The sequence below is a fragment of the Artemia sp. Qi Xiang Cuo genome, chromosome 6 (genome assembly GCF_049724085.1).
Source record: "Artemia sp. Qi Xiang Cuo chromosome 6, ASM4972408v1, whole genome shotgun sequence".
Classification (NCBI taxonomy): Eukaryota; Metazoa; Arthropoda; class Branchiopoda; order Anostraca; family Artemiidae; genus Artemia; species Artemia sp. Qi Xiang Cuo.
In genome coordinates this window covers 3,034,306-3,059,624 of record NC_142799.1, presented here as the reverse complement: position 1 = coordinate 3,059,624, position 25,319 = coordinate 3,034,306, and the positions used below count along the sequence as shown (strand labels likewise).

The window sequence follows — 25,319 nt, the reverse complement described above, 5'->3', positions numbered from 1 at the left end:
AAAAAAACAAAATACATGATTTTTTCTACTATTAAAAAGGTAGACACTGAACTACCTTTAACAGCTGATGGATATTTAATATATAGGGTTTCAAAATTTACTCTGGGAGTTGAGAAAGTGGAATGCAATTCATTATTTCCCAGACTCCCTAATTTTTGAACTAAACCAGCAGCTGTGGGTAATAGACAAGTAGAATCAAAATATACAAAAAGCACCATGATGCACAGTGAATTGATACATTGTCGAGTAATTCATTGTCCAAGTAGCCAAAATAGGTGGAACTGTATGACGATTACCAGGAATTTCGGAAAAGATCGCAGAAATCATGAAATTCTAGGAGCTGAAGAAGTGGAACACAATTCTCTTTATTTCTAAAAACTCCCTAATTTTCTGCACTAAACCAGTAGTTGTGGGTATTAGAGAAGTAGAATCAAAATATACGAAATGCACCATGATGCACAGTCAATTGACACATGTCGAGTATTTCATTGTCCAAGTAGCCAAAATAGGTGGAACTGTATGACGATTACCAGGAATTTCGGAAAAGATCGCAGAAATCATGAGATTCTAGGGGCTGAAGAAGTGGAATACAATTCTTTATTTCAAATTTTCGGAACTAAACAAGTAGTTATGGGTATCCGACAAGTAGAATCAAAATGTAAAAGGTGCCCCGTGATGCATTGCCAATTGATGCGTTCTCACCGTGATTTACTGTATAAGTAGCCAAAATAGTAGAATTGTATGACGATTATCGGGAATTTTGGAAAAGATTGCAGAACTCATGAGATTTAAGGGAATGAGCTAGGGAAGCCATGTCAATTTTCCATATTTTTGAGCCCAGATTACAGTCTTGAGTTTTAAAATTTTTACAGTGAATGACATTGGCTGATCATCATTTTCTGCTATCTTTCTTGATAACACAAACTCAGTTCCAAGTAAAGCCGTCTGAGGCTTTACGCCTCAGACGGAGGAGTTTTCACATTTGTGACAACTCCTCCATCCCTCCCTGTTTTAAACTTGTCTTTTCATCTGCTCTGAAGATGTTTCTATTTAAATTAGTCTTAGGGATTTTTCTAGTGATCCAGTGGTCACTCATCAATACTAGGGTTGAGAGACGGAAGTTTCCATTTCAACAACTGTTCTTGCAGATATTTATGTTGGCAGTACTATCGCAAAATCTGAGACACAAACTGTAGCAAATTAGACAATTTTGGCATGAAAATGCTTTCATGTCGATTTTTTAATTTAACTAAATATTAGCATTTACATATCCATGCAACCAGTAAACTCTTCCATAGCGAAATAAGCATGAAACAAAGGATTCCATATATCTTATATAATTGTTTCGGGATCTTATATAATTGTTTAGGGATTTTATATAATTGTTTAGGGATCTTATATAATTGCTTACGGATCTTTTTTGACATTGTTAGGTACTTAATGTGTTAGGTTTCTGAAATTCCCTAAAAATTATTATTTTATATTTTATAGTCTTTGGTTGAAATAAAGTAAGATGAGAGGGAAAATAGAAAAACAGAAATAAAAGAAGAATCAAACAATGCCATCTATCATTAAAAATGTTTCAAGCGAAAAAAAAGGAACAAGCAAACAATTTTAAATGAATAAAGATAGGGAAAGCAACGATATCTTATAAAGATAAGAGAGAAAAAACAAGATAGGTTAAATGAAAAATGAGAAAAAAAAGGAAGAAATATACACTGTTGTGATACACCACAAACACATGTATCCAGGATGTCCAAAGAGCGTATCTGCACATTCTTATGAATTTTGCATAAAAAGATTTTTACGCAAAAAAGAAAAAAAAATCATAGATCTTACCTTTTAGGTATTTATAGTTTTTAGTTATAATAAAGCGAGATGGAATAATATAGGAATACTTTTCCTCTTAATTACTATTTTCTGCGACGATAAAGCATGCTAGCAACACGATTAGCACTTAAGGTGACAACCTATCGGGTAAAATTGTGCTTGAACGGGCCAACGCAAATGCTGTCCATTTGAACAGGCATTCTGATGCAAAGAAATTGAAAAATATGTCCCTAGTGATACCAGGACTGTTTAGTTTCTTATGGTTGCTTTTATAAATTACAGAAAAAAATTAAGAGACATCCTGGAAATAATGCGTATAAGATTAACAACTGTTCAAACGTTTAAATACAAAATAGGAATTCCAACACATCTTAAGCTTCGAATTATCTGAAGTCGGAAAGTGCCATATTAATTATTAAATATTAAACATTACAAAAATTAAAACACTTGTTAACTAGTAACCTAGGATCTACCGGCAAGAAAGGAGGGTGAGGGGGAGTTAATAATAACAAAAAAATCAATCATTTGGATAAAAATCCCAGAAATCCAAGAAAATTTATGATTTGTGGGGGGGGGGAGAGGGTTAATAGAAACATACCAATTTTCACAAGATAGTACCGAAAGCAAACTTCGCCATTTGAGGAAGTATTTTGATGTGCACTTGATAAATGGCTCAGGATGTACGCAGGAAAGACGTTGGAGCCCTCCCAGCCAAACAAAATTTGTAGTTTGGCACTAACACTACAAAATGTATAATGTTTATTCAACAGAGACAGGTAAAATTTAAACACTAAAATAAAACACACACACACACATAGTCATAGGAGTTCGCAACATAATCATACTCACACCACAATGCACCAAATATACTCACAGGAGTTTGCACCATCATCGCTCTTTGATCCCTCATTATTTTAACAATTTCAATTGGATACACAGGTTCATTGGCTTCAATTAAACAGATTGCTGTCTCCATCAAGATCAGCACACCCGTCCGACCAATTCCTGCTGAGCAATGGACTACAGTTGGTTCGACCATTCCAGCTCGAGCCGCTCGAACCCGATTAACAAAATGCAAAAACTCTTCATTGGACTCTGGGACACCATGATCAGGCCATGCGAGGTACTGCATTTGGGTCACGTGACGCTCTGTCCCGTTCTATATGACACAAAGATAAGGTAATCATTTATTACCAACTTAAGATAAAGATATAAGAAACAGTGAAATACGCTAAGTAAGAAAAGATAATACACTAAATTAAGTTATAACAATAGCTATCATTAAAAAAACTACAATAAAAAACGAAAGAAATTGTAAGAGAACAAAAAAGAACGACAGAAAGTGAAGAACTACAAAAAAACGAAAGAAATTATACAGAGAACAAAAGATAAACAAAAAAGAACGACAGAAAAAAAGAACTACAAAAAAAACAAAAGAAACTGTAAAGAGAACAAAAGATAAACAAGAAAAGAACGACAGAAAAAAAAGAACTACAAAAAAAACGAAAGAAATTATAAAGAGAACAAAAGATAAACAAAACAAGAACAACAGGAGAAAAAAAATTACAAAAAAAACGAAAGAAATTATAAAGATAACAAAAAATAAACAAAAAATAACGACAGAAAAAAAGAACTAAAAAAAAACAAAAGAAATTATAAAGAGAAGAAAAGATAAACAAAAAAGAACGACAGAAAAAAAAGAACTAAAAAAAAATAAAAGAAATTATAAAGAGAACAAAAGATAAACAAAAAAGAACGACAGAAAAAAAAACTACAAAAAAAACGAAAGAAATTATACAGAGAACAAAAGATAAACAAAAAAGAACGACAGAAAAAACGAAAGAAATTATAAAGAGAACAAAAGATAAACAAAAAATAAACGATAGGACCAAAAAAGAAAGAAAAAGACAATTGGTAATTAGACTTTAGGCTTTGCTACTTTTTATGAATCATCTTCTCAAGATGGTTAGGTATAGCCAATTGCGGCATTAATGAATATCAATACATGAAACACAAAGCACAGATAAATACAGAAACAAAGAAGTGAAGAATCAGGTAGCATGAAACCTTTTTCAACTTTGTCATGTCTCCACTTCTAAAATATTTCACATGAATCTACCAACTAGAATCTGTTTATTGGTGAAAAAATCGTTCTTCAGTTCTAGAGTAATCACTAGCTTTAGATTATTTCAAGAATTTAGGCGTTCAGTTCTAGATGGATATACTCTCAAATTATAGTCTAGTAAACGACACAGCATTAGCACGAGATTCTGACTAATGGACAATTCTTCTGGGCTTGGTATGTTTTGATGGGCGTCTTTGGGCTGAAAAACCTCTTCCTAGCTAATTTATCTATTATGGATTGCCTCCCCGTAGTAGCATAATTAATTAAAGAATAATAAGGCTCCAGGTGCTGATAGGGTGGTAAATGAGTTTCTTAAATATGGTGGCTCTGAGGTTAGAAATAAGTTATTGAAGATTATGAATATGATTTCTGAAAAAGGGGAAGTACCTAACGATTTTAGGAAAACCTTAATTAAGTCACTTTATAAGAAAGGTGATAAAAGTGAGTGTGGTAATTATCGAGGCATTAGTCTGGTCTCTGTAGGTAGTAAATTACTTAGTAACATGATATTTTTAGACTGATAGATGCCGTAGACAAAGCTTTAAGAGAAGAACAGTACGGTTTTAGAAAAGGTAGAGGATGTGTCGACCAAAATTTTCACTCTTAGGCTAATAATTGAGAAGTGCCAGAGCTTTCAAACACCTTTGGTCCTCAGTTTTATAGATTATGAGTAAGAGTTCATTTCTGTTGATAGAAGAGCTTTAGTAAAGGTTTTATCCTTGTATGGTATACCAGATAAATACTTTAAAGTTATTAGTGATATGTACGAGAATAACACTGCTGCGGTTAAGGTAGGAAATTAGGTTAGCAGCTGGTTTTCTATTAAGTCAAGAGTTAAGCAGGGTTGTGTTCTATCCCCCTTTATATGGATTAATTAAAAAAACTTTTTCCACAAAATAGGTTTTTCAAAGAAAAGTAAAGAACTCCATTAAACAAAAAATGTTGGGTAATGAAAAAATTGATCAGGTTGGCAGCTTCACTTACCTTGGTAGTATTATTAGTAAAGATGGTGGGAGCAGTAAAGATGCTAAATACAGAATAGCCATGGCTCAGAGTGTTTTTTCACATTTAAAAAAAGGTGGGAAGAATAGAAAGATAAGTCTACTAACGAATATTAGAATCTAAGAAGCTACGGAGATGGTAGTTACCAAATATGATTCTGACACATTGGAGCCGCAAGGAGCAGACGACGACTGTCTAGATGTTTTCCAGAGAAAGTGCTTAAGGCGTAGTCTGGGTGTCCTGCTGACTGACCGTATTTCAAAAACTAGGCTGTATGAAAAATTTGGTTCAATGCCGTATTTTAGGGCTGTGATGAAAGAAAGGTTGAGGTGGCTAGGGCACGTTGTGCGGATGAAGGATGACAGATTGCCGAAGATTGTTCTTTCCGGCCAACCATCTAGGGCTAGACGGAAAGCAGGTCGTCCCCGTCTGGGGTGGGAGGACGCCATAAAGAAAGATTTAAAGTAAATGGAAACTTCGTGGGCGGGTGTAAAAAAGGCAGCTTTGAATAGATTGGGATGAAGGAGGAGCGTGCGTCGCTGTGTTGGCCTCAGGCGGCTTGGTGCTGCGGTGAGTTGTTAGTAGTAGTAGTATTAGTAGTTTGCTCCACTTGATTTTATGGAGTATCAAATCTTGACTTCGTAGAAATTAAAAGTAAATGAGAAGAAAAAAAAAAGAATTTAATTTTTCCACTTTTAATTATTAAAATTGAAATTGAAAGGTTAGAAAAGCAAATGGTTCTTTTTTGGTTTGATTTGGATGACAAAAAAGAGAAGAAAAAGAAGAGTATCTGCCTAATTATTTGTTTATAATTTTAAACTTTCTAAACGAAAAACTCTCTTCAATTACTTTATTAAAATAGAGAATAACAAAATTAAGAAAAAAAAAACACAGTAAAAGTCCTTATAAAAAAATTATATCCTTTCAGAAGAAAATGACTAACTTAAAGTACTTTTATATCTTTGGTTTTATAAATTATTTTTTCTACCACTCTTAGGCAGTAGATCATTAAGAAATTCATCGAGTATTAAATCGAAAAATTTTAAACCAAAAAAATATTTATCTGAAATGTACACATCTAACAGTAAAGGGTTCAGCTACGGCTTTATTTTAATTTAATACTTTGTTTAAACAGAAAAAAAAATATCTACTTACATCTTTGTTCGTAATTTTAAATTCTCTAAACGCAAAACTCTCTTCAATTACTTCAGCTAAACAGCAGATCTCGAACTGTCCTATCTCTATGCTTGAATCCACATCTGGCCAGTACTTGTGACACTTTATCCTGCCTCTTTCAAGTAGTGTTGTGAGCATCACAATTAATGTTGATTGAGCCTCCCAGATCATATACCAAAAATCTGTTTGAGTGGTAGGCAATGGTCCTAAACAGGAACGGCTTACACTTTATTTAATGAAAATATCAAACTAATACATATCAACTAATAAGAGACTAGAAATACAAATAAAGAGAAAACATTATATAGAGAATAATCAATATACATAAAACTATATAAACATAAAATTATAGAGAGAATGGTTCTCCTTTAACACAAGAAATAAATTAACAAAGGACAAGAAAAATGCACACTTGTCATTAAGAGAAATAAGAAAAAGCAAAAAAATGGAGTAACTGTAGAAAAAAAAAAGATTTAATACCAAATTCTAGTAATAAAAGAGTGATTGCATGGAATTACTTTAACAGAGACACACCAGTAGGGCAACGAAAATTACTTTGCGAACCTATTATATGGTTTGACCTCACCCCTCTTCCACATACATACAAACTACTATATTATACCCTTTTTACATGGATCACACCCTTGCAAGATCAACTATGTCATGATATTCGTTGCACACGTACAAAACACAAAATTTGGCATTTTTAGTTCAAAAATAGTCGGTAACATTCAAAATACGGACCCCCACCCCCTCCTACTTTCACATAGACAGCTACAGCAAATAATTTGGTAACATATGTTTCGGAAAATATCATTTTAGAAGATTCCTGTTCGCAATATTGTTTTCTATCCCGTTGGGGATTTGATACCACATACATGATTTTCAGTAACTTTTTCTTGCCCTTGGTGAAAACCCTGGCTCATATCTCCATAAATTCGAATCTTTTGTATGGGAAGGAAAGGCAGAGGGGGTGGTGGTGGCCCTGTATCTTCCCATGACCAGTAATCTAGAATTATGGGATACTTGAAATGGTGAACCTTGCTTTTTCGTTCTGCTGAAAGCACATTGCGTTTTTCTAGTCCTTCTCGTCATCTAGCGCAGGTCTTTTAGCATACTATCTTTTTTTAATGGAAACCTTAAAATGCTTCGAAAGATATCCAAAACACGATAATTGAAAATTAGGAAAGGTTGATCCTAAAAAAAAAAAAAAAAAAAAAAAAAAAAAAAAAAAAAAAAAAAGCAGATAATTTCGAAGATACACTGCCTTTCCATGACGATAAATAAAATTTCAAATTGGGCTAAATCCTTTTAATATACAGTGATAATTTAAATAAAATATTGGATATTTTGGTCACATATGCAGTGACCGTCATCAGCAGAAATACAGAGTCATCAGCAGAGTATGTCTGCTTATCACGGCTACTGCATATGTGACCGAAATATCCAGTATTTTCTTTAAATTATCACTGTCTATTAAAAGGATTTATCCCTATCTGAACTTTTATTTATCGAAAAAAAGCAAAAGTTTATCATGACTGTTTTCGGTGTTCAGACAAAACTGAATCTAAGCCCATAAAAACTGAATATGAAGCGAAAAAAAAAAAGCAAGAAAAACGCGGGTACTTGTTCTCTATATGTATTTACTATGTCTACGGTCGTTCTACACAAACGGTAAGAGTTGGTGAGAAAATCAAAAACCAACCCTTAAACGTAAAAAAGGATTTTAACAAGCATATGATAGTCAAAAACAAGTTATAAACAAGCTACAAGTAAAAAACAAAGGGAGCCTAATCGAATGACGAAATACATGAGATTCGTTTTTCACTTCATGGTTTAGATTACATTTCGAGTTTGACTTGTACTTCTGCGCTCAGAATCCACCCAAAAGACATACAAGCCAGGTTTGCTCTTTCTATTAAGGATTTTTACAAACAACTATAAATACCACAATTACGTTGGTGCAATAAATATGCTTTGGCAAAAATTGTTTTACATTTTGCTAAGCAAATATTTATAAATAAATAGGATTTTTTTATTCCTCTTCTGTTGTTGTAACAAAGTGAAGACATTGAATTAAAGCATTTCGAACTGGCCTACGATTGTCAACTTGTTTAACAGTACTTGACAAGCAAACCAGGTAAATCCATCGCATACCTCGAATCCAACAGAAATTCAACTTTTTAAAGAAATTTTAGATGCATACAACATCTACAATGTAAACACTGGTAGTATAATGACATTTGTTGAAAGTTACAATTTTCAAACAGAAAAGCGGAATAGCCAAAAGTAGGAAGATGCAAGTATAAGGCTTCCCCTCCACTGTAATTTGACACCACATTTCTATCCCCCCCATGGATCCATAGCTGGAAATTGAGTGCAATTGAATAAGGAAAAAAACGAGCCCCCTAGGAGTTCTTCCTAAATTAAAATTAAATTAAATTAAATTTTAATGTGCTCACTTATTATGGCACATTTAATCAGCCCAATCTCTTTTTTCTATTCTTTTTTTGTGCGCTTGAAATGTGTAAACAATTACTTTAGAAACATCTCTCTCAATACTGGAATTCTTGAATATTCCTTTAAAGTATTTTTCCTAATGCACAGAAGCTCCATATTTGGGAATACTTTCCTAATTTGTAGCATGGAATGTAGACAAGAACTTCATTGATTTTACAGAAACCAAAGCGAAAATGGATGGAGATAGGGGGGTAATTCTAATTAAATATCGCATCCTTAGGCAAACATACGAGGTTTTTTTAAACCCCTGATTGGAATAAAGGAAAGATAGGTTATTAAAAAAAGAGCTTATTTCCAAAAGTAATCTATAATCACGGTTACTTCTATAAATAATCAATTTGACGATTATAGAGTTTTTCATATCTATAAACAAACTTTGTAATACCTTCTTCCTTGTTGATTGACAACATGAAAACAAATTCAAAAAGGCACAAGAATGGATGCCCCCGAACAGACACAAAAATTTAAAAAAAAGTTCAAAAACTGCAAGAGTCCGACAGCAGTTTTCTGGAACCAAAAAGGTGTATTGCTCGTGAAGTTTCAGCAGCCGGGAACAACAATTACTGTAGATTCCTATTATGAAATTTTGTGACCCCTTCAGAAAGTTACGCAAAACAGAAGAATAGGCATGAACTTCTGAAGTGGTCATGTAACCCTACGGGTCCCTCGACCAATTTAAATGGGATATTATCGAAGACCCACCATAAAGTCCCAACTTAGCACCGAGTGACTTTATCTGTTCTCTGAATTGAAGAAGCAGCTTGGATGGCAGACCTTCCGAACTGACAAGGAGCTCTAAGAAATTGTCACGACCCCATTCCAATCATTGACGGTCACATTTTTTTAAAAATTGTACAACTAAACTTGTTCACGGACTTGAATCGTTAAGGTGAACACGAAGAGAAGTAACCTTGATTGTACATTACTTTTGGAAAAAACATTTTTTTAACATTTACTCGTCACTCCTTTATATTTAATTGAAAAAAAAAATGTAGATTGCTCAATTTTAAGAATACTACAGATATGTACCTAGATTGCATTTTATTAAGGTATAAAAGGTTGCCAAGAAATGAAAGAGAGAAAAATAAAAAAAAGAGCGAAATCTTTAGATAACTGGATTCTTAAATTAACCCATAGGATTATGATAGCAGGCACTGATAAAAAACTGTCAAATCTTATTTTTAAAACTATTTGCTTCATTTTTAAGTGGAGTGAAAGTCAAAAGAGCGTTCTAAGTTTAAGTACTTACAGTGTACCCCCCCCCCCTTTCCCCCCACAAAAAAAATATTCTTAAGAGAGAGCAAACTCTTTTCTTTTCCAAAAACTTGCTTTTCAACCCCATTACCAGTTCTTAAAAGGCTTCCTCCATTTGGGTAATTCGAACTAGATGAATTATATTTATAATTTTGTTTTTACATTACTGAACGACTTATTGATATACTTTGTCTGATGCCTTTACCTAGTGGAATTTTTATCGCATTTTCGGAATTCTAGAGAAGTTAAGATTAGCAGGAAATGAAGGTTATTAAGCATAATAATTCGGTATCAGATCTCTAATAATCATATCAGGTGTCAATACTTTAGTGTTTATAATATTTCTTCGTGAAAGCTCTTAAATTGAGAACGCCGAGTTGGCCAAATACCTTTTCAATTACTCCAACTGCTCCGTTCAGTTTGAAGAGGCAACGATTTAGAACTATTAAGTATTTTTTTAAATGGGTGAAGGAGGCAGTAGGAATTAAAAAAACATATTTCTCTAAATTAGGCAATTGAGATACATAAAACCTCCATATTGACGCAGTTTACGACACAATTTCGAAAACTGAGCCTATCCTTAAAACAAGCAGTTTATTTATACAAAATCCTTGGTGAATCGATCAAGAACAACAATCTGACAGAATTGTACAATAAATCAAAGTCAGATGATTATTCCCTAACAATTTTTATAAGTTATATACTATGTTATATTCTTTCCGTTTGATTTTCAGTTACGCTTTATTGCATTCGAATAAGTACTCCCTTTGAGCCCAAGAACATCTATCTAGCTCTTTATCCCACAAGATCTTTGAATGACTCAAATAGGTCAGTCTGTTTGATTTAAACATACCATATTTAGTACAAATATTTATTACAAAAAAATTTCGGTAGCCGTTTGCCAAGTCAGTATAAATAAGGGAAGACATCCCCGCCCCCGCCCCAAGAGGTTGGTGTGAGGGTAACCCAATAAATAAAATGTGAACTAAAAATGAAGTCTTTGAACACCCTTTTTAGATCGGAATAATTTTCTGGATGGAGTTCTTCTGTATAATTGATTTAAATCAATTTTGGTTACGACCTGGATTCTATAGAAGTAGCTATATTGTATACGAATTTTTAGTATCCTTTACCTTGATTTTTATCATAATAATTCACTTTCGGTTTTAATATCCTTTTTTTGGTTTTACTCCTTTTACACTCGTATTCTTTTAAGTTTCTCACAATTTTATTCCAGTAACGCCGAGGACACCTTGTTGATTTTACGGGCAAAATATCAATGGTACATTTTACGTTCCTCTACAACTGAATTCAATTCAAGTAATCTTTACTAGCCAAAACGTCACTGGAACAATTGTTGGTATTGTTTTGTAATATTTTACTTATAATCTGGCATGTCAAATAAAATGAGTACAATGAAAAAAAAAAGGAATAAAAATGAGTATATAAGTACATAAGTAAAATGTAACATGTTTTATTCTATTATTTTATACTCTATTATTGTACTTTACTTTAAATATTATTTGTTATTTTACTTTATTTATTAGTTTGCTTGTATTCGCAGTTGTAGAAATATAAATCAAAAGTAGTAGGAAGGAAAACGGTTTTATTATTCTTATTTTGAATTTCTTACTAGCCATTAATAATTCTGACCCATTACGCCATTTAAGCCACGATTAGCCAGCCATTTCAGTAATAGAGATTAGGAAACTTTTAAGAGTTGGATTTTCATCGACTTGATTTATAACAGTAACATTATAATGTTGTATTAATAATAATATAATATGATAACAATGTAATATGATTTGATATTAAAAATTTAAAACTACTAGCACAACTGAAACTGTAGTGTCTGGCGATTTCACAAAAATGCAGAAAATTTCAAAGGGAATCAGATATTTGGATATAATTAGTATCATAAGATTGAAGCAAAAATTTCTTTATAAGTGATATTTCATGGTCAGCATCGATGATGCTGACCAAGAGTTGAGACTGGATACACTACTGTTCAACGGTGTCAAGCAACCCCCCGGTGTTGAAGTAAAAGATGCAACAATGAATATTATACGCAATAAGATGGCGTTCTCAGGTCTTGCTGATAGTGATGTTATATCTGTGTATAGGTTTCGGTTGAACTCTGTTGATAGCCGCCCTGATAAAATTGCTCCTGTTTTAGTGAAGTTTAAAGACCGCCACACAGCTGTGAAAATTTTTGCTTGCAAAAAAAAAACTTGGTGAACACGAAGATTTTTGTGGCAGAGAACCTAACAAAGAAAAAAGGAGAATTGTTGAATGCTGCAAGGGAAAAATACGGCAATAAGTTTGTGTGGTCAAACCAAGGTCGGATCTACGTCCGTCCGGAGAATGCAACTTCTGCTCGTAGACTTTGGTCTCTGAATGACATATTCGATCGTGATTGAGTGTCCTGTTTTTTTTTTTTTTTTTTTTTTTTTTTTTTTTTTTTTTTTTTTTGTATTTAAATTTTGAGTCTTTCTATGTGTTTATCTATTCTTATTCAATTATTCCTATTTCCTTTCTTTCCAGTTTATGTATGGGTTTTATACCTAATGAAGAAAACAAGATCTTAGCTTTTTATTTTATTTTCTTATTATGGTTAGTTTACTCACAATACATCGGTTATATTTTCTTTAAAAAAATTAGCTCTTATTTGATTATTTTTTATAAAATAAGATAGGCCTCCATTTTAAAGATAGAGTTGATGAATGCCCCAAGACACTCCGTCCTAGCCGCTAAGTTCGTTTTGAAGATTTTGGTCAAATTAAAAAAGAGTTGTATAGTTTGTGTGTTGCTCAATGGAATTGCCACATAACGTCAGCTTTTAAAGAAATTGTTCAGTTTTTAAGTAATATTGATAGTGTGATTGATGTGTTGGGAATTTGTGAATCATTCTTGAGTTTGTATAGTCTTCTCTCTTCCTACGCTTTTCCAGGTTACCAACTGATATCGAAGTCGCGGCATTCAATGGGGCGCGGGGGACTTACATTTTTGGTGAGAGAGGGATTGAATTTTGAGGAAAGGGAGGACCTTTATTTATAGAATGAAGATAAGATTGAAATTTTTTCTATTGAGATTGAAATAAATAATGGTAAAAAGTTAATTGTTTGCCTGGTTTATAGACCCCCTGGTGCTCGTCCGGAGGAATTTTTTCAGGAGTTTGATATGTTTTTAAGGAGGGCTCAGTCTAATTGATCAGAGTGTGTTATTCTGGGTGATTTTAATTTTGATTTATTGAATTTAAATAGTGTTAATTTAGAATTTTTAAATCTTGCATCATCTCATGATTTGTACCCAGTGAATCTGATTCCTTCCCGTATCACTGCTCAGTTGGCAACATTAATTGATAACATATTTGTTTCTTCAAATCTATTTAGGCAAGCATTCTGTGATGTTCTCCTTCAACCTGCTTCTGACCACCTCCCGATTGTTTGTATGATAAATAGTATCAAAACTTCGACTAAAAACCTAAGTAAGAGAATTTATAGAGATATGAGAAATATTAACTTGAGAAAGCTGAAAGAGCAAGTTAGTACTATAGCATGGGATGAAGTTAGCGAAGAGCAGAATGCAACTACAGCATTTGACAGGTTTATGAATATTCTCTTACCGGTATATGAGGCGTCTTGTCCTCTGAGGAAAATGAGGAGAAAGAAAAATGAGCCAAGAAAGCCATGGGTGACCACAGAATTGCTTGAAATGATGGAAATGCGAAACCAGCTTTTTGAAAAACATTTACAGAGCCCAGAAAATGCGAGTTTATTTGAAGAATTTAAGCGAGTCAGAAACAAAGTTGACCATAAGCGTCGCAGTGAGAAAAAAACATATTATGCTTCTGCTTTTAATGGTAAAAGTGGTGATGCACAAGGAACCTGGAGAATAATAAATGAGGTTTTAGAAGGGAGACTAATGATAATGATGGAGTAAAGAGTCTGATGGTGAATGGAAGTGAAATCACTGATAAACAGGAAATGGCTGATGAATTCGGAAAATATTTCACGAACATAGGCGCGAGTATTAAGGAAGACGTAGCTAAAAAGTCTAGAAGACAACTGTAGAAGTCCTTTATTGATAATCGAGGCGACGGGCAATTTTTTTCGTTCGAGACGTGCACAACAATGGAGATCGAGAGCACAGGGAATGGACTGAAGACCAACTCGGCCAGAATAGATGGACTTAATCTTAGAGCTGTCAATGCTATCCTAGTTTATATATTACCTTGTCTAACTGACTTAATAAATCTATCACTCAAGACAGGTGAATTCCCTAGTGGTCTTAAACTGGCAAAGGTAATACCATTGTATAAAGGGGGGAAGAAACAAGAACTATCGAATTGGCGACCGATTTCGTTATTACCTATTTTTTCTAAAATCTATGAAAAGAATTCAAAGGAGACTTTATGAATATTTGGATAAACTAGGAATATTGTGTGACAGCCAATTTGGATTCCGCAGTAAACATTCTACTAGCCTTGTTGTTCATCATCTTCTGGATGTAATCAATGGAGCTCTAGAAAAAGGTCTTATTCTTTTAACGATCTTTGTTGACTTCAAAAAAGCCTTCGACACTGTGGATTTTGAGTTGCTGCTGTGTCGCCTATCTAGTCTGGGGTTAAAAGATGTTTGCTTGGATTGGTTTAAATCATACTTGTATGGAAGGTCAACTAAAGTAATGATAGATGACATCGCTAGTGGAGTCTATCCTGTAAAATTTGGAGTTCCTCAGAGATCAGTCCTTGGTCCATTACTCTTTCTCGTATACATAGATACTCTGAGGTTCTACATGCCTTAAGCAACTGTTACAGAATTTGCAGATGATACTGCTTTGACGATTTCTGCACGGTCACTGGAAGAACTAGTGGATAAAGCAAACTGAACGCTGGAAAACCTTTTGGTGTTTACCTCCTTGAGTTACCTTGCTGTTAATACTTCTAAGACAAATTATTTGATTTTTAGTAGGGTAGGAAAAATTGTAAATAGTGCTTCCGTAGTATTTGAAAATTTGTCACTTTCACAGGCTTTTGAAAATAAATATTTAGGATTTTATGCTGAAAATAATTTGAGTTGGAAGAAACACATAAATATGATTTCTTCTAAACTTGGACGAGGTCTTGGAGTGATGCGGCATTTGAAACACGTGGTACCTTTAACTCTTTTAAGAAATGTATATCATATTGTTTTTCATCCTTTTATTGTTTATGGTTGCTGTATTTATGCATCTAATTTTACTTCAAATATTAAAAGACTGCAGATTCTTCAGAATAAGGCACTTCGAGTACTGGGTGAGTTTGTTCAGTATGAGCATACGCGGGAATCTTTTATTAGTTTTAGAATTTTAAATATTCATCAGATCAGGGACCATCAGGCGGGAGTGTTTACTTACCAAGTGCTTAACAGATTATCTCCTGAATATTTTAGAGATTTTTTTAAGGTTAATTCTGATTATCATCATCATAGGACTAGAGGTCGTGTAAGCTTAGTCTCAGAAGTAAGGAGTACGAGTCGATCTAGTTTTGTAAATAGAAATTATGCAGTTAATTTGTGGAATGGTTTCCCGGAGAGCATTAGGGAGTCAGAAAACCAGTTTCAGTTTAAAATTAGATTAAAAAAGTTTTTTTTGGGTGGGAATTAAATTTTTTTTTTTTTTATTTTTTTTTTTTTTTTTTATTTAAAAAAATTTTAAATTTTAATTAATTTTTAAAAAAAAAATTTAAAAAAAAATTTAAATTGAGTTAATTTGTATTGAATGGTATGAAAAGAGTAGAAAGAGTGAATAAGTTTTGGTTTATGATAAAAGATTGTGTGACGCTGCTCAAGTCACAATAGTGGCTTAATAAAACGTCATACGTTCTTACCATTTCTACGTTTGTTGATAATGTTATTCAAAAAATGTGTTGTAAGTGCCAGTTAAGTATGATGTATTATTAGTTGAAGATAAAAGTCAAGTCAAGTCATGCACATTTTACTTTCCGAGAATTATTTCAGTCAAATTGCAATAGATAGGCCTGAGTTAGCTTGAGAAAATATTCTATGAAATAAAAATGTAAAGTAGTTAACTGTAAGCTAAAAAAGGATCAAAGTCGCTAAACTCTAGATGGCACGGTGATTTTATTTTATTTTTTTTTTTATGCTAGCGTCAGATTCCACTTTTATTGATTTTCATATACGTTTTCCTAATCTATCAAAAATAGGGGCTCGTTAATAGAAAAGCTGCCACAATTTAAAATATGGCTTTGAGTTTAAAGGGGTTTTTCCGACATCCATTTGTTTGCAAACAATGTTAGCCAACAGGTACCTGTGTGGACGGTGGAAATACAATTGTTAGCTAACAGAAATAAATTCTCCGACAAGTATTCGATTTGTTAAAGATATTCTCTAATAATGTTAGTTAACAGTTTGTTGTTTGCCCGACGGAAAAACCCATTAAATAAACACAGTTTGACTTACAGCCTACTAAAATTTACCAAACATAAAAACAATAGCGCCATCTAGTTAAATGTCTAGTTAAATAGTTAATGAATAGACTTTAATGGAAGAAAGCACACCAATGAGAATTAGTTGGTGAAAAGGTAGCATGCCAGTAACAGGTATATTATCTTACAGCAACTGACTGACTGAAAAATGTGGCCTCATAACATATACAAAGGCATACTTTGACCAATAAGAATGTGTAAATTTTTAGAAAATATTGGTAAAGTTTGTGGTCAGATTTTACGGTGGAATATGTTGAAATGTATCATTTGGAGGTAATAAATGAAGGCCATGGATTTGGAAGATGCAGCCAAACAGCACAACAGTAAAAACTGTATTGGCATGCTAAGAAATCAAAAAGGAGGTAATAAGCGAGGACGTGTCCCAATTAAAGATTGGAACAGAGCCTAAATTGGTGATAAGGAGGGTGTTAAAGAGGGGTGATAGGAACATTTTTAGAATTGACCCAAACGTGATAGAATTGAAGGTTATGATACAGAAACAATAAAAAAGTTTTAGACAGTTTGTAAGTGAAGAATAATTTATTTTGGGAGGAGAAGTTTAAAAGTGTTAAATGGATTAAAGAAAATAAGGCTCAAATTCTGATAGTAGTAAACGAGCTTAAAAAAATTCCTGTGGTTACAAAGCTAGCGATAAATTACTGTTATAATTTTAAATAATAGATAAATAACTTTTAGTTAAGCCCTTTGAAAGAAGAGGAATAAGAGTGAGTGTGGTAATTATAGAGACATTAGCTCGGTTTCTGTAGGAAGCGTATTACTTAGCATGCAGATATTTATTAGATAAAGAGCCACTGTAAGTAAAGTGCTGTAGAGAAAAACAGTGTGATTTTAGAAAGAGGAGAAGATGCATCACCCAAGTTTTCACTCTAGCATTAATAATTGCAAAGTATATGAATCATCAGACCCCTATGGTCGTCAGTTTTATAGATCATGGGCAGCAATTTGATTAAGCCGATAGAAGAGCCTTAGTTAAGCCCTATCCTTGTATGGCGTATCAGATAATTATATTAAATTGAGTAAGAGACTATTATTGCTGCGGTTAAGGTAGAAAATGACGTACGTAGTTGGTTTGGTGTTGAATAGGGAGATAAGCAGGGTTGTGTCCTATCCCACTTATATGGGTTACCTAAGAAGCACAGAAAAGGTTATTAGAGGGCACGGAATCAAATGCGAAGTAAAACTCTTCTGCACTTGGACTATCTAGATGATTTAAGTGACGTAAGTGAAAAAATTAGCAAAACAAATGATGTTTTGAAGGTTTTTGAAAGTTGGGGTGCAAAAATACATTTAAAAATTAATATTCAGAAGACTAAGTCACATAGACTAGGAGTAAATGAAGGCGAAGACGTAACGTTGGGTAACGAGAAAATCGATCAAGTAGATAGTTTTATCTAACTAGGTAGTGTTATTAGTAAAGATGGTGGATGTAGTAAATATGAAAAAAAAGCCCAGACCCAAGTTGTTTTTTTTTAAGCTGGAAAGGTTCTGAAGAATAGGAGGGTAAGTCTACGAATCAAGACTAGAATATTAGAAGCTACGGTTATGACAGAGGTCAAGTATGATACTGAAACGTGATCATTTCGAAAGACGGAGGAGGATTCATTAGCTATTTTCTAAAGGAACTGTCTACGGATAGTTTTGTACCTGCATGATTAATCGTAAGTCAAACAACAACATGTATAAAAAATATGGTTCTATTCCACTTTCTAGGACTTTAATGATAACAAAGGTTGTGATTACTAGGATAAGGTTTACGCATGAAAGATGACAGATTGCCAAGAATTGATCTTTCATCTTAGGTCAAACCAAAAGTAGGTCGTCCTGAATAAGGGGTTATATTGAGGATTTAAAGGAAATTGGAACTTATTAGGAGGGGTAAAGATTTAAGCTTTCAACAGACTGAGGCGGAGGAGGATGTGTTGACCTCAGGCGACTTCGTAATGCAGTGAATTTTTAGTACTAGCATTTTTTTAAAATAGTTATTAAAAAATAAAAGCAAAATTAAAAAAAAAAAAATTTAAAAATAGGATGTCACAGAAGACAAACGGCACATAAAGTTTGGAAAAAAAACATGCATGAAAAAATTAACTGTAAAAAAAAATATTTACACAACTATTTTTCAAACTAAAATACATTATCTTCATTTTCCACAGTTTGTGATTTTTAAGTCTTAAGCTAAAATATACCAGCCTTTTTTTTGTTCGCAAGATTTATTATCAGTAAACAAATGCTTTTAACATACAATATACTTTTGCTCCATAAATTAGCAAATATAGAGCAGAGACAACAAAGAGCAATCTCAAGAACATTCTTTAAGTTTTTAAGAAAAAGGCAAGCAAAAATGTCGTCACCCGAACTGTAATAATGGAACAAAATTTACTTATCATTAAGTCTAATTTTGAGATATTAACTCCTTTGCTGCAAAAAGTTGCGAGGCAATTAGACAAAATTGCAAAGCAGTTATTTACCTTGAGTTGCAACATAGCGGTTGACAATTCCCGACTTAGGTATTTCCATTTGAACAAAATCCGCGTTTATGTAATCACCAGTTGAGGAAGACTGAAGAACAAATCTTGTAGAATCGTCTATAAAATCGGAGAGAATTCAACAAGTAGAAATCCATATTGTATATAATTCCATAGCATCTCTACTATATTCCATTGGTTTAAGGCTCTTCGATACCATAAAGCATCACCCCATCTCCTCCATTGTAAACCTTTTTAGTTTGTGTGGCGAAACTATTAAGAGTGGAATGGGCAGTGTTGCCATAATTTGTATACATTTGATAAGAGGTCCAAATAAACCACATAAACTAGAAGCCAACACCTACTTTCCAGGAAATCTTAGAAAAACCATTTATTTTTTGCCTTTTTGTTTCGGAGACAAATATACTAAGATTTAATGAAACTTAGAGTAAAAGCGTGAATTTAGTTAACTTGAGCAAAGACAGCAGAATTTTCAGAAGAGGAGAGTAACTTCCAACATTCTAGTATACGTCCTTGGAAAACCTTCAAAATCAGCTCAAAAAAGTCTTTGAGCAATTTGACAGCTTTGGAAGTTTCCTGTTGCGCTAACCGCCTTGATTAAAATCTTTACCAACACAGGATGCATACCAGTGGTGTAAATACACAAAAATTCTGGGGGGGGGGGGGCAAGATTTTGCCACCTCACGGAATAAAATTTTAAAAATTTCAATTTTAATTTTTGTGGAAATTAAAAAAATATTAGGATTATATTCTGTTAAAAAAAAAAAAAAAAAAAGTTTTTACTGGGGGAATTGTATAATTCAGAGCTAGTTAATTGATTGGAAAGAGCATTTCCTGCCACAAAGTACCGAACATATCAGACATATTATTAAAAACAGTATTGTTCCTTAAATTGGACTTCTTAGATTCCTGTTTAGGTAAGCAAATTATTTAAAAACATATATTGTGCTGTGAAGGATCTAAGCCAAAATAGAAAATTTATAATTAGGAAATGTCATTTTGTTTTGTTAAGAATTGAATTGAGTGAAGGCCTAGAACAGGGTTTTTTGGCGCGAAGCACACTGGCGGAAATGAAAAAAAACCTGGGGAGGGGCAAATTCCATGTCTCACTTGCCAGCCTCAAGTGGGTTGAATTAGCAAAAATCCAAGGGAGGGGGAAATCGAACCAAATTAAGCGGTAGCCAACTTAAAATTCTTTGGATAACAAAGTTTAGAACACAATTAGATATACAAAAATTCAAGTACATAAACACAATTAAGCAAATAAATCATAAATTTGTTTGCATCACGACTGAAGTATCCAGAGAGAGCCACTATTCTAATGGGAAACGTCGTTGCTTTAGGGAAGCAAACTTGTTGAAGGCAAGGTTATAATCTATCTTTTTCGCTTTTTCCGGCTGGGTTGCTATAACTAACAAATCGCTAAGTCGCTCATCAGTCATGGTTGTTCTGATATATGTCTTAACCCTCTTAAGCGTTGAAAACAATCTCTCGTTAGAGGCAGTTGAAACGGAGAGCGTCAAAGCAATTTCGAAAGCTTCCGAGATGACAGCAAAGGCGTCTTTGTTCATGTAGAGGTAGGCAAAAGCTTTTGATGGGCATCCTGGTTTCATCCTTTGTAAATAAGATTTTGCCAAGGCTATCTCTGACTCAAACTTCAACTCATTTACTAATAATGTAGGAAAGTCACGTACAAAGTCTTGTATTAGACGTGCATCCAGGAACTTCGGTGAACTTGGCTCAAACGCTTCTAAGCCTTGGATTACTGAGGAGTTTTCACCAAACCTTTATCTCAGCTCCAAAGTTACTCGGTCGACTATGAAGTATAAAATGACCGACCTATAAGTTTGAAAAATTTCACGATCCTCTTCTGTTCGATTTCTTGCTCTGGCACCAACAGTGGGTTCAACGTAAAAATCGAGAAGGCGTCTGCTTATAGCAACGGAGCGTCTAGGCTTTTCTATTTGAATTGAGTGCTGCTCGCATAAGCTTTTCGTTGCTTCGACCATCTTAAACCAACGCTCTTCAGATCGGAGCTCTAGACCCTGTTGTTGAACTGCTTGAACCAGAGAATTTACGCCTGAAAGAACGAGGCTCTTGGACTGGAGTTTTCTGGATGCAATATCCATCGGACCAAGGATACTGCTCATTATTTCAAGAATGAGCCAGAATTTGGCATCAATTGTTGCCAACAATCCAGAAGCTTCAGAACGGTCCTCTTTTGAACTGGCTTCATCCTAAATAACCCTTAATGTTTCGAGAATAGCACCTAAACGTGTCCGGATCTTCTGAATTGAGGAAAACCAATAGCACAATCGAGTGTCGGCTAGCCGCTTGAGCTCAATCTTCTTTTCTCCGCGTTCTTGTTGGGTTCGAAGGAAAAGTTCGTGACGTGGCGCACTTCGGCTGAGAAAGACATATAATGCCTGAATGCAAGAAAAGAAGTTTCTAACCTCCGGACAAGAAGCTATTGACTGCACAAGCACAAGATTTAGGCGATGGGCGTGAAAATGAATATACCTAGCTTGTAGTGCAAATACTTTAAGAATAGCCTGAACACCATTACATGCGCCGCCCATGACGCTCGCACCATCATAGGCTTGAGCAACAGAGGTGTTCCAATCCAGTTCGTGCTTTTCAACAAGATCCTTGATTGCATTAGCAAGGGATGCAGCATCTAATTGTTCAAGATGTGTACTTCCGAATGTCTCCTCGCGGATGATAGAATTACTATCAATAAACCAAATAATTAAACCAAGCTGCTCTTTTTTCGACAGATCTTTCGTTTCATCTGCGCATATTGCCCAACATTTCTTAATAGAGCAACTTTATTGTTCTCGAAAGAAGTCAGCCAGTATGCGCTTATGAGAGTATTTCGGTAGTAGGGACTCAAATAGCTTCATACCAACGTTTTAGTTTTTTCTGAAGATCCGGGTTTCCCTCTGTCATCATTTCTAGTATTTCTATAAATTACCTCGATTGTGTGAGTCGTCGTGTTCATCTTGACCTCGAAATGGGAGCCCTTGGCGTGCTAGGGCACGTGCCACTTTCGCAAGTGTGACTATATGCAGGCGATTTTCCGCTATGGCTTCCTTCCGATTTGAATAGAGTTGTAGCTATTGACTCAGATGTGCCACACTTGCTTTATATTTGGTCCAGCTGCGATTTGCTTCGTTATGAGCTTCTGAAGCCTCGTGTTTTTCAATCCTTTCGAATAGCTTTTTCCAGTTATTCATTCCTGTGTCGACAAACACTACATTATCAGAAGTATTTCCATGATTTCTTGTTAAGGAAAAGTGCCGACAGCAAAAGCAGTAAATGGCGTCTTCTTTAATAGAGTATTCTACCCATGGTTTTTTCTCATAGGCTTTAGCAGAAAAACGGCGACCGTTTGTTTTGGGGTAGTCGGCTAGCTTTGGCTGGTTGGGTGCCTCCCTTTTATGGTGGGAGATGTCAAGATTGCCTCTCAATATCGTATCCGATGCTATCGTACACTTCCACCCCAAAAAAAAATCCAGTGCTTTCGCTTTTAAACATTTTAACTTTATTCAGAGGCCGATAGCTCTGAAAGAGTTGTTCCCTTAAATAGGTGTCTAGGAGACATAAGGAATAATAGACTTTCTTAGTAAATATTTCTAGAATTTCCAACGCTCCGCAGCAAAAAATACTGTTTTCAAGCCATTTACTTCCATTTATACAGAAACTTTCGCCACTCTAAACCTTTTTTCCGTCGGTAGAGTTTTGGTTTTGTTGGAAAACTTTCGTCGTGCTCGCCCCCCCCCTAAAAAAAAGTGATAGTGACGCTCCTGCTCCTAGCTTCTAATTAGCTTTTCTGCTACCGTTTAGTGTTACGTATTGGAATTTTGCCCTTAATAGTTTTCGTTTTTGTTATTTCATGATTAATAACGGGGTGGTCTATTAAATAGGGTGCTTTTTTTCTCATTTATAATAATAGCTTTATTTCCGCCAAAATTGACGATAGCATACAAATATCTTTCGATTGATCATTTAATACGCTCTAGCATCTTCTGCATGTTTAAGCGCCTCCAAATGCTCAAATTCTCAGATTTTAGAATTCGGTAAAATAGTATAAGCTAGTCAACTGAAATTTAAAAGGGTTAAAACATATATATCGTTTTTTGTCAGTTTAACTACGAGTAGTATTTCGTAAATTAAACGATAACATAATCCGAATAAGAAACTTAGCAAATCAATACATCAAGGTTCTCGTACTTACCTAGCTTATCAGCAAAATCTAGGAGGGCAAGTTGTAAATTTTGTTTTGGATGAAGCACGCTGAGGTGAAGCGAATGCCTCGCAATAACAGCCGATTTCACTTTAAAAAGTAGAATTTTGTCACGAAGCTGCAATTTTTATTTATACTAAAACTGTCGATTCAAATGTATTTTGGCTTTTTTTCATCCCCTTTTTGCGCCATACCCAGTTTCTAGTGTGGGAATATAACAAGAGGTATAAATAATGGTGAGCGGCCGCCTAGAAAAAATGGCTGGGCCTTAGGAAAGCATTTAATGCTCTTTCATTCTCTTAAGCTATTCAAAAACTCTTTGACTTAAATTAAGTATGATAAAACTGGCTGTTGGCCCAGTTTTCCTCTATTAAGTCCTAGCCTGCCCCCCCCCCCCTCCGTGAATGACACCTCTATATCTATAATTGTTTGTTATATGCTCGGTTATATGATTTTCCCCACAAAATTTGCGATTTATACATTAATCCAAAGTTGTAGCGCGATATTAAGATCTTACTTCTGTAGGCTAAACTTTAGTTCGCATGGAATTTATTGCATGAAGCAAAGGCTATAAGTTTATATTAGTCAAACCATAAATGGCAAAATTACAAACCTCACTTGGGCCAGCTTCTGTTGCTGCTACACTATCCACCAACTTAGCTTTTTTAGCCGGTTGACTAGGTTTAAAAATATCGATTATTTTTCTCTGACTCATCGCACACTCTTATTCAACAAATGAATTCATTCAATACTATCTTTACTTGACAATACTAGAGAAAACACGAGGTTCCTGGTTACTATCTTTACTTGACAATGCTAGAGAAAACACGAGGCTCCGGGTTACGTGTCATTTCGTATAAGATTTTGTATTCGATAAAATCTGTATTTTTTATTCGGATGAAGGATAAATAAGGGTACAATCTAAAAAAATCTGGGGGGGGGGCAAAAAGAGGTCTGGGGGGCAACTGGCCCCCCCCCGGCCCCATAGCAATTTACGCCCCTGATGCATACTGTTTACACTGTATGTACAAAGAATAGACAGGACTTTGCTTAACAATAAGAAAGAAATTTAAGGTTTTCTTTGTTTTAAAATAGCCTCTCCTTAGCTTTTTCGAACTGTTCACACATTTAAGAATCCATATCAATTTTTACCAAAATTGGTAAAAAAGCACCAATTGGGGCTGGAAAAATTTGTTAATGCTTTGTCTTTGAGACTGTTAACCGAACCTGTGACTCACAAAATAACGTTTATGGTACCGAACGTCCTTAAAGCAACAAAACACTGCTTGTCATTAGAAATCAGCTAGTGTTAAAACCCCTCATAATTTTTGTGATTCGTTTTCGCATTGTACGTCAAATTCAGAAATTTGTTATGCAAATAAACCAGGTAGCTATGGTCACTGCAGGGACAAATTTGCGTCTCTTTGAACTTTTAGAAACAAAACCTTGTCAAAATGTATACATTTACCATCGATAACGAGGCTTAAGACTCAAACTGAAGAAAGTCATAGACTGAAATGAAAAAACGCGTCAATATACTGATTTAGTCACTTCAGAAGAAAAATGACTAAATTCAAAGTTGAAATTTTTGGTACTTACGTATTATACCAAACACACTCGAGAAATTTGCTCTCTTAAGATGTGAGACCGGTTTTTCTTAAATGTGAGAAAACCGGTTTTATCTATCTGTATTCAGAGACATTTAGCTTAGGCTCAGCAGAAAAACTACCATGTACGGATATTTTAACTAAATATTTATTATATAGAGTTGGTATTTTGGTTAGGTTAGGTTTTTAAAAAGGGCGTAGTTCCAGCATTTTAAATTGGGGAGGGGTAAGAGGGGTCTACATCCGGAGAGTCAAGAGGCATGGGCTGTATAGTAACTTTTTACCAAATTTTTAGTTTGAAACTACACCTCCTACCCCCCCCCCCCAAAAAAAAACACCACAGTATTTAGTATAATGCGTTCTGGGCGGCCTGTTTTCCATAATTCTTTGTGGTAGTTTCCATAATTTTCTTCGTAAAGTATTATATTTTGACATATTTTGGTATATTTATTTACGATTAACCTTACTTCTCTTCTCGAGTGTGTTTGGTATGATACGTAAGTACCAATTTTTTTTTTATTCACTCTTACCTTTCTATAATCAAAAGAAGATTTCTAAAAATGAC

General features: G+C 34.3%; 1 protein-coding gene across 1 annotated transcript in view; it reads right to left on the bottom strand.

Moving 5' to 3' along the window:
- Positions 1-25,319, bottom strand: part of Ptpmeg (protein tyrosine phosphatase Meg) — a 299,589-nt gene that overhangs the window by 6,487 nt on the left and 267,783 nt on the right. The window contains exons 14-16 of the mRNA XM_089090461.1: positions 18,884-19,000; positions 6,113-6,339; positions 2,705-2,989 (exon numbers count right to left, since the gene is read on the bottom strand). Coding sequence (XP_088946587.1) covers positions 2,705-2,989; positions 6,113-6,339; positions 18,884-19,000 — 629 coding nt within the window. The remainder of the gene's footprint in view (positions 1-2,704; positions 2,990-6,112; positions 6,340-18,883; positions 19,001-25,319) is intronic.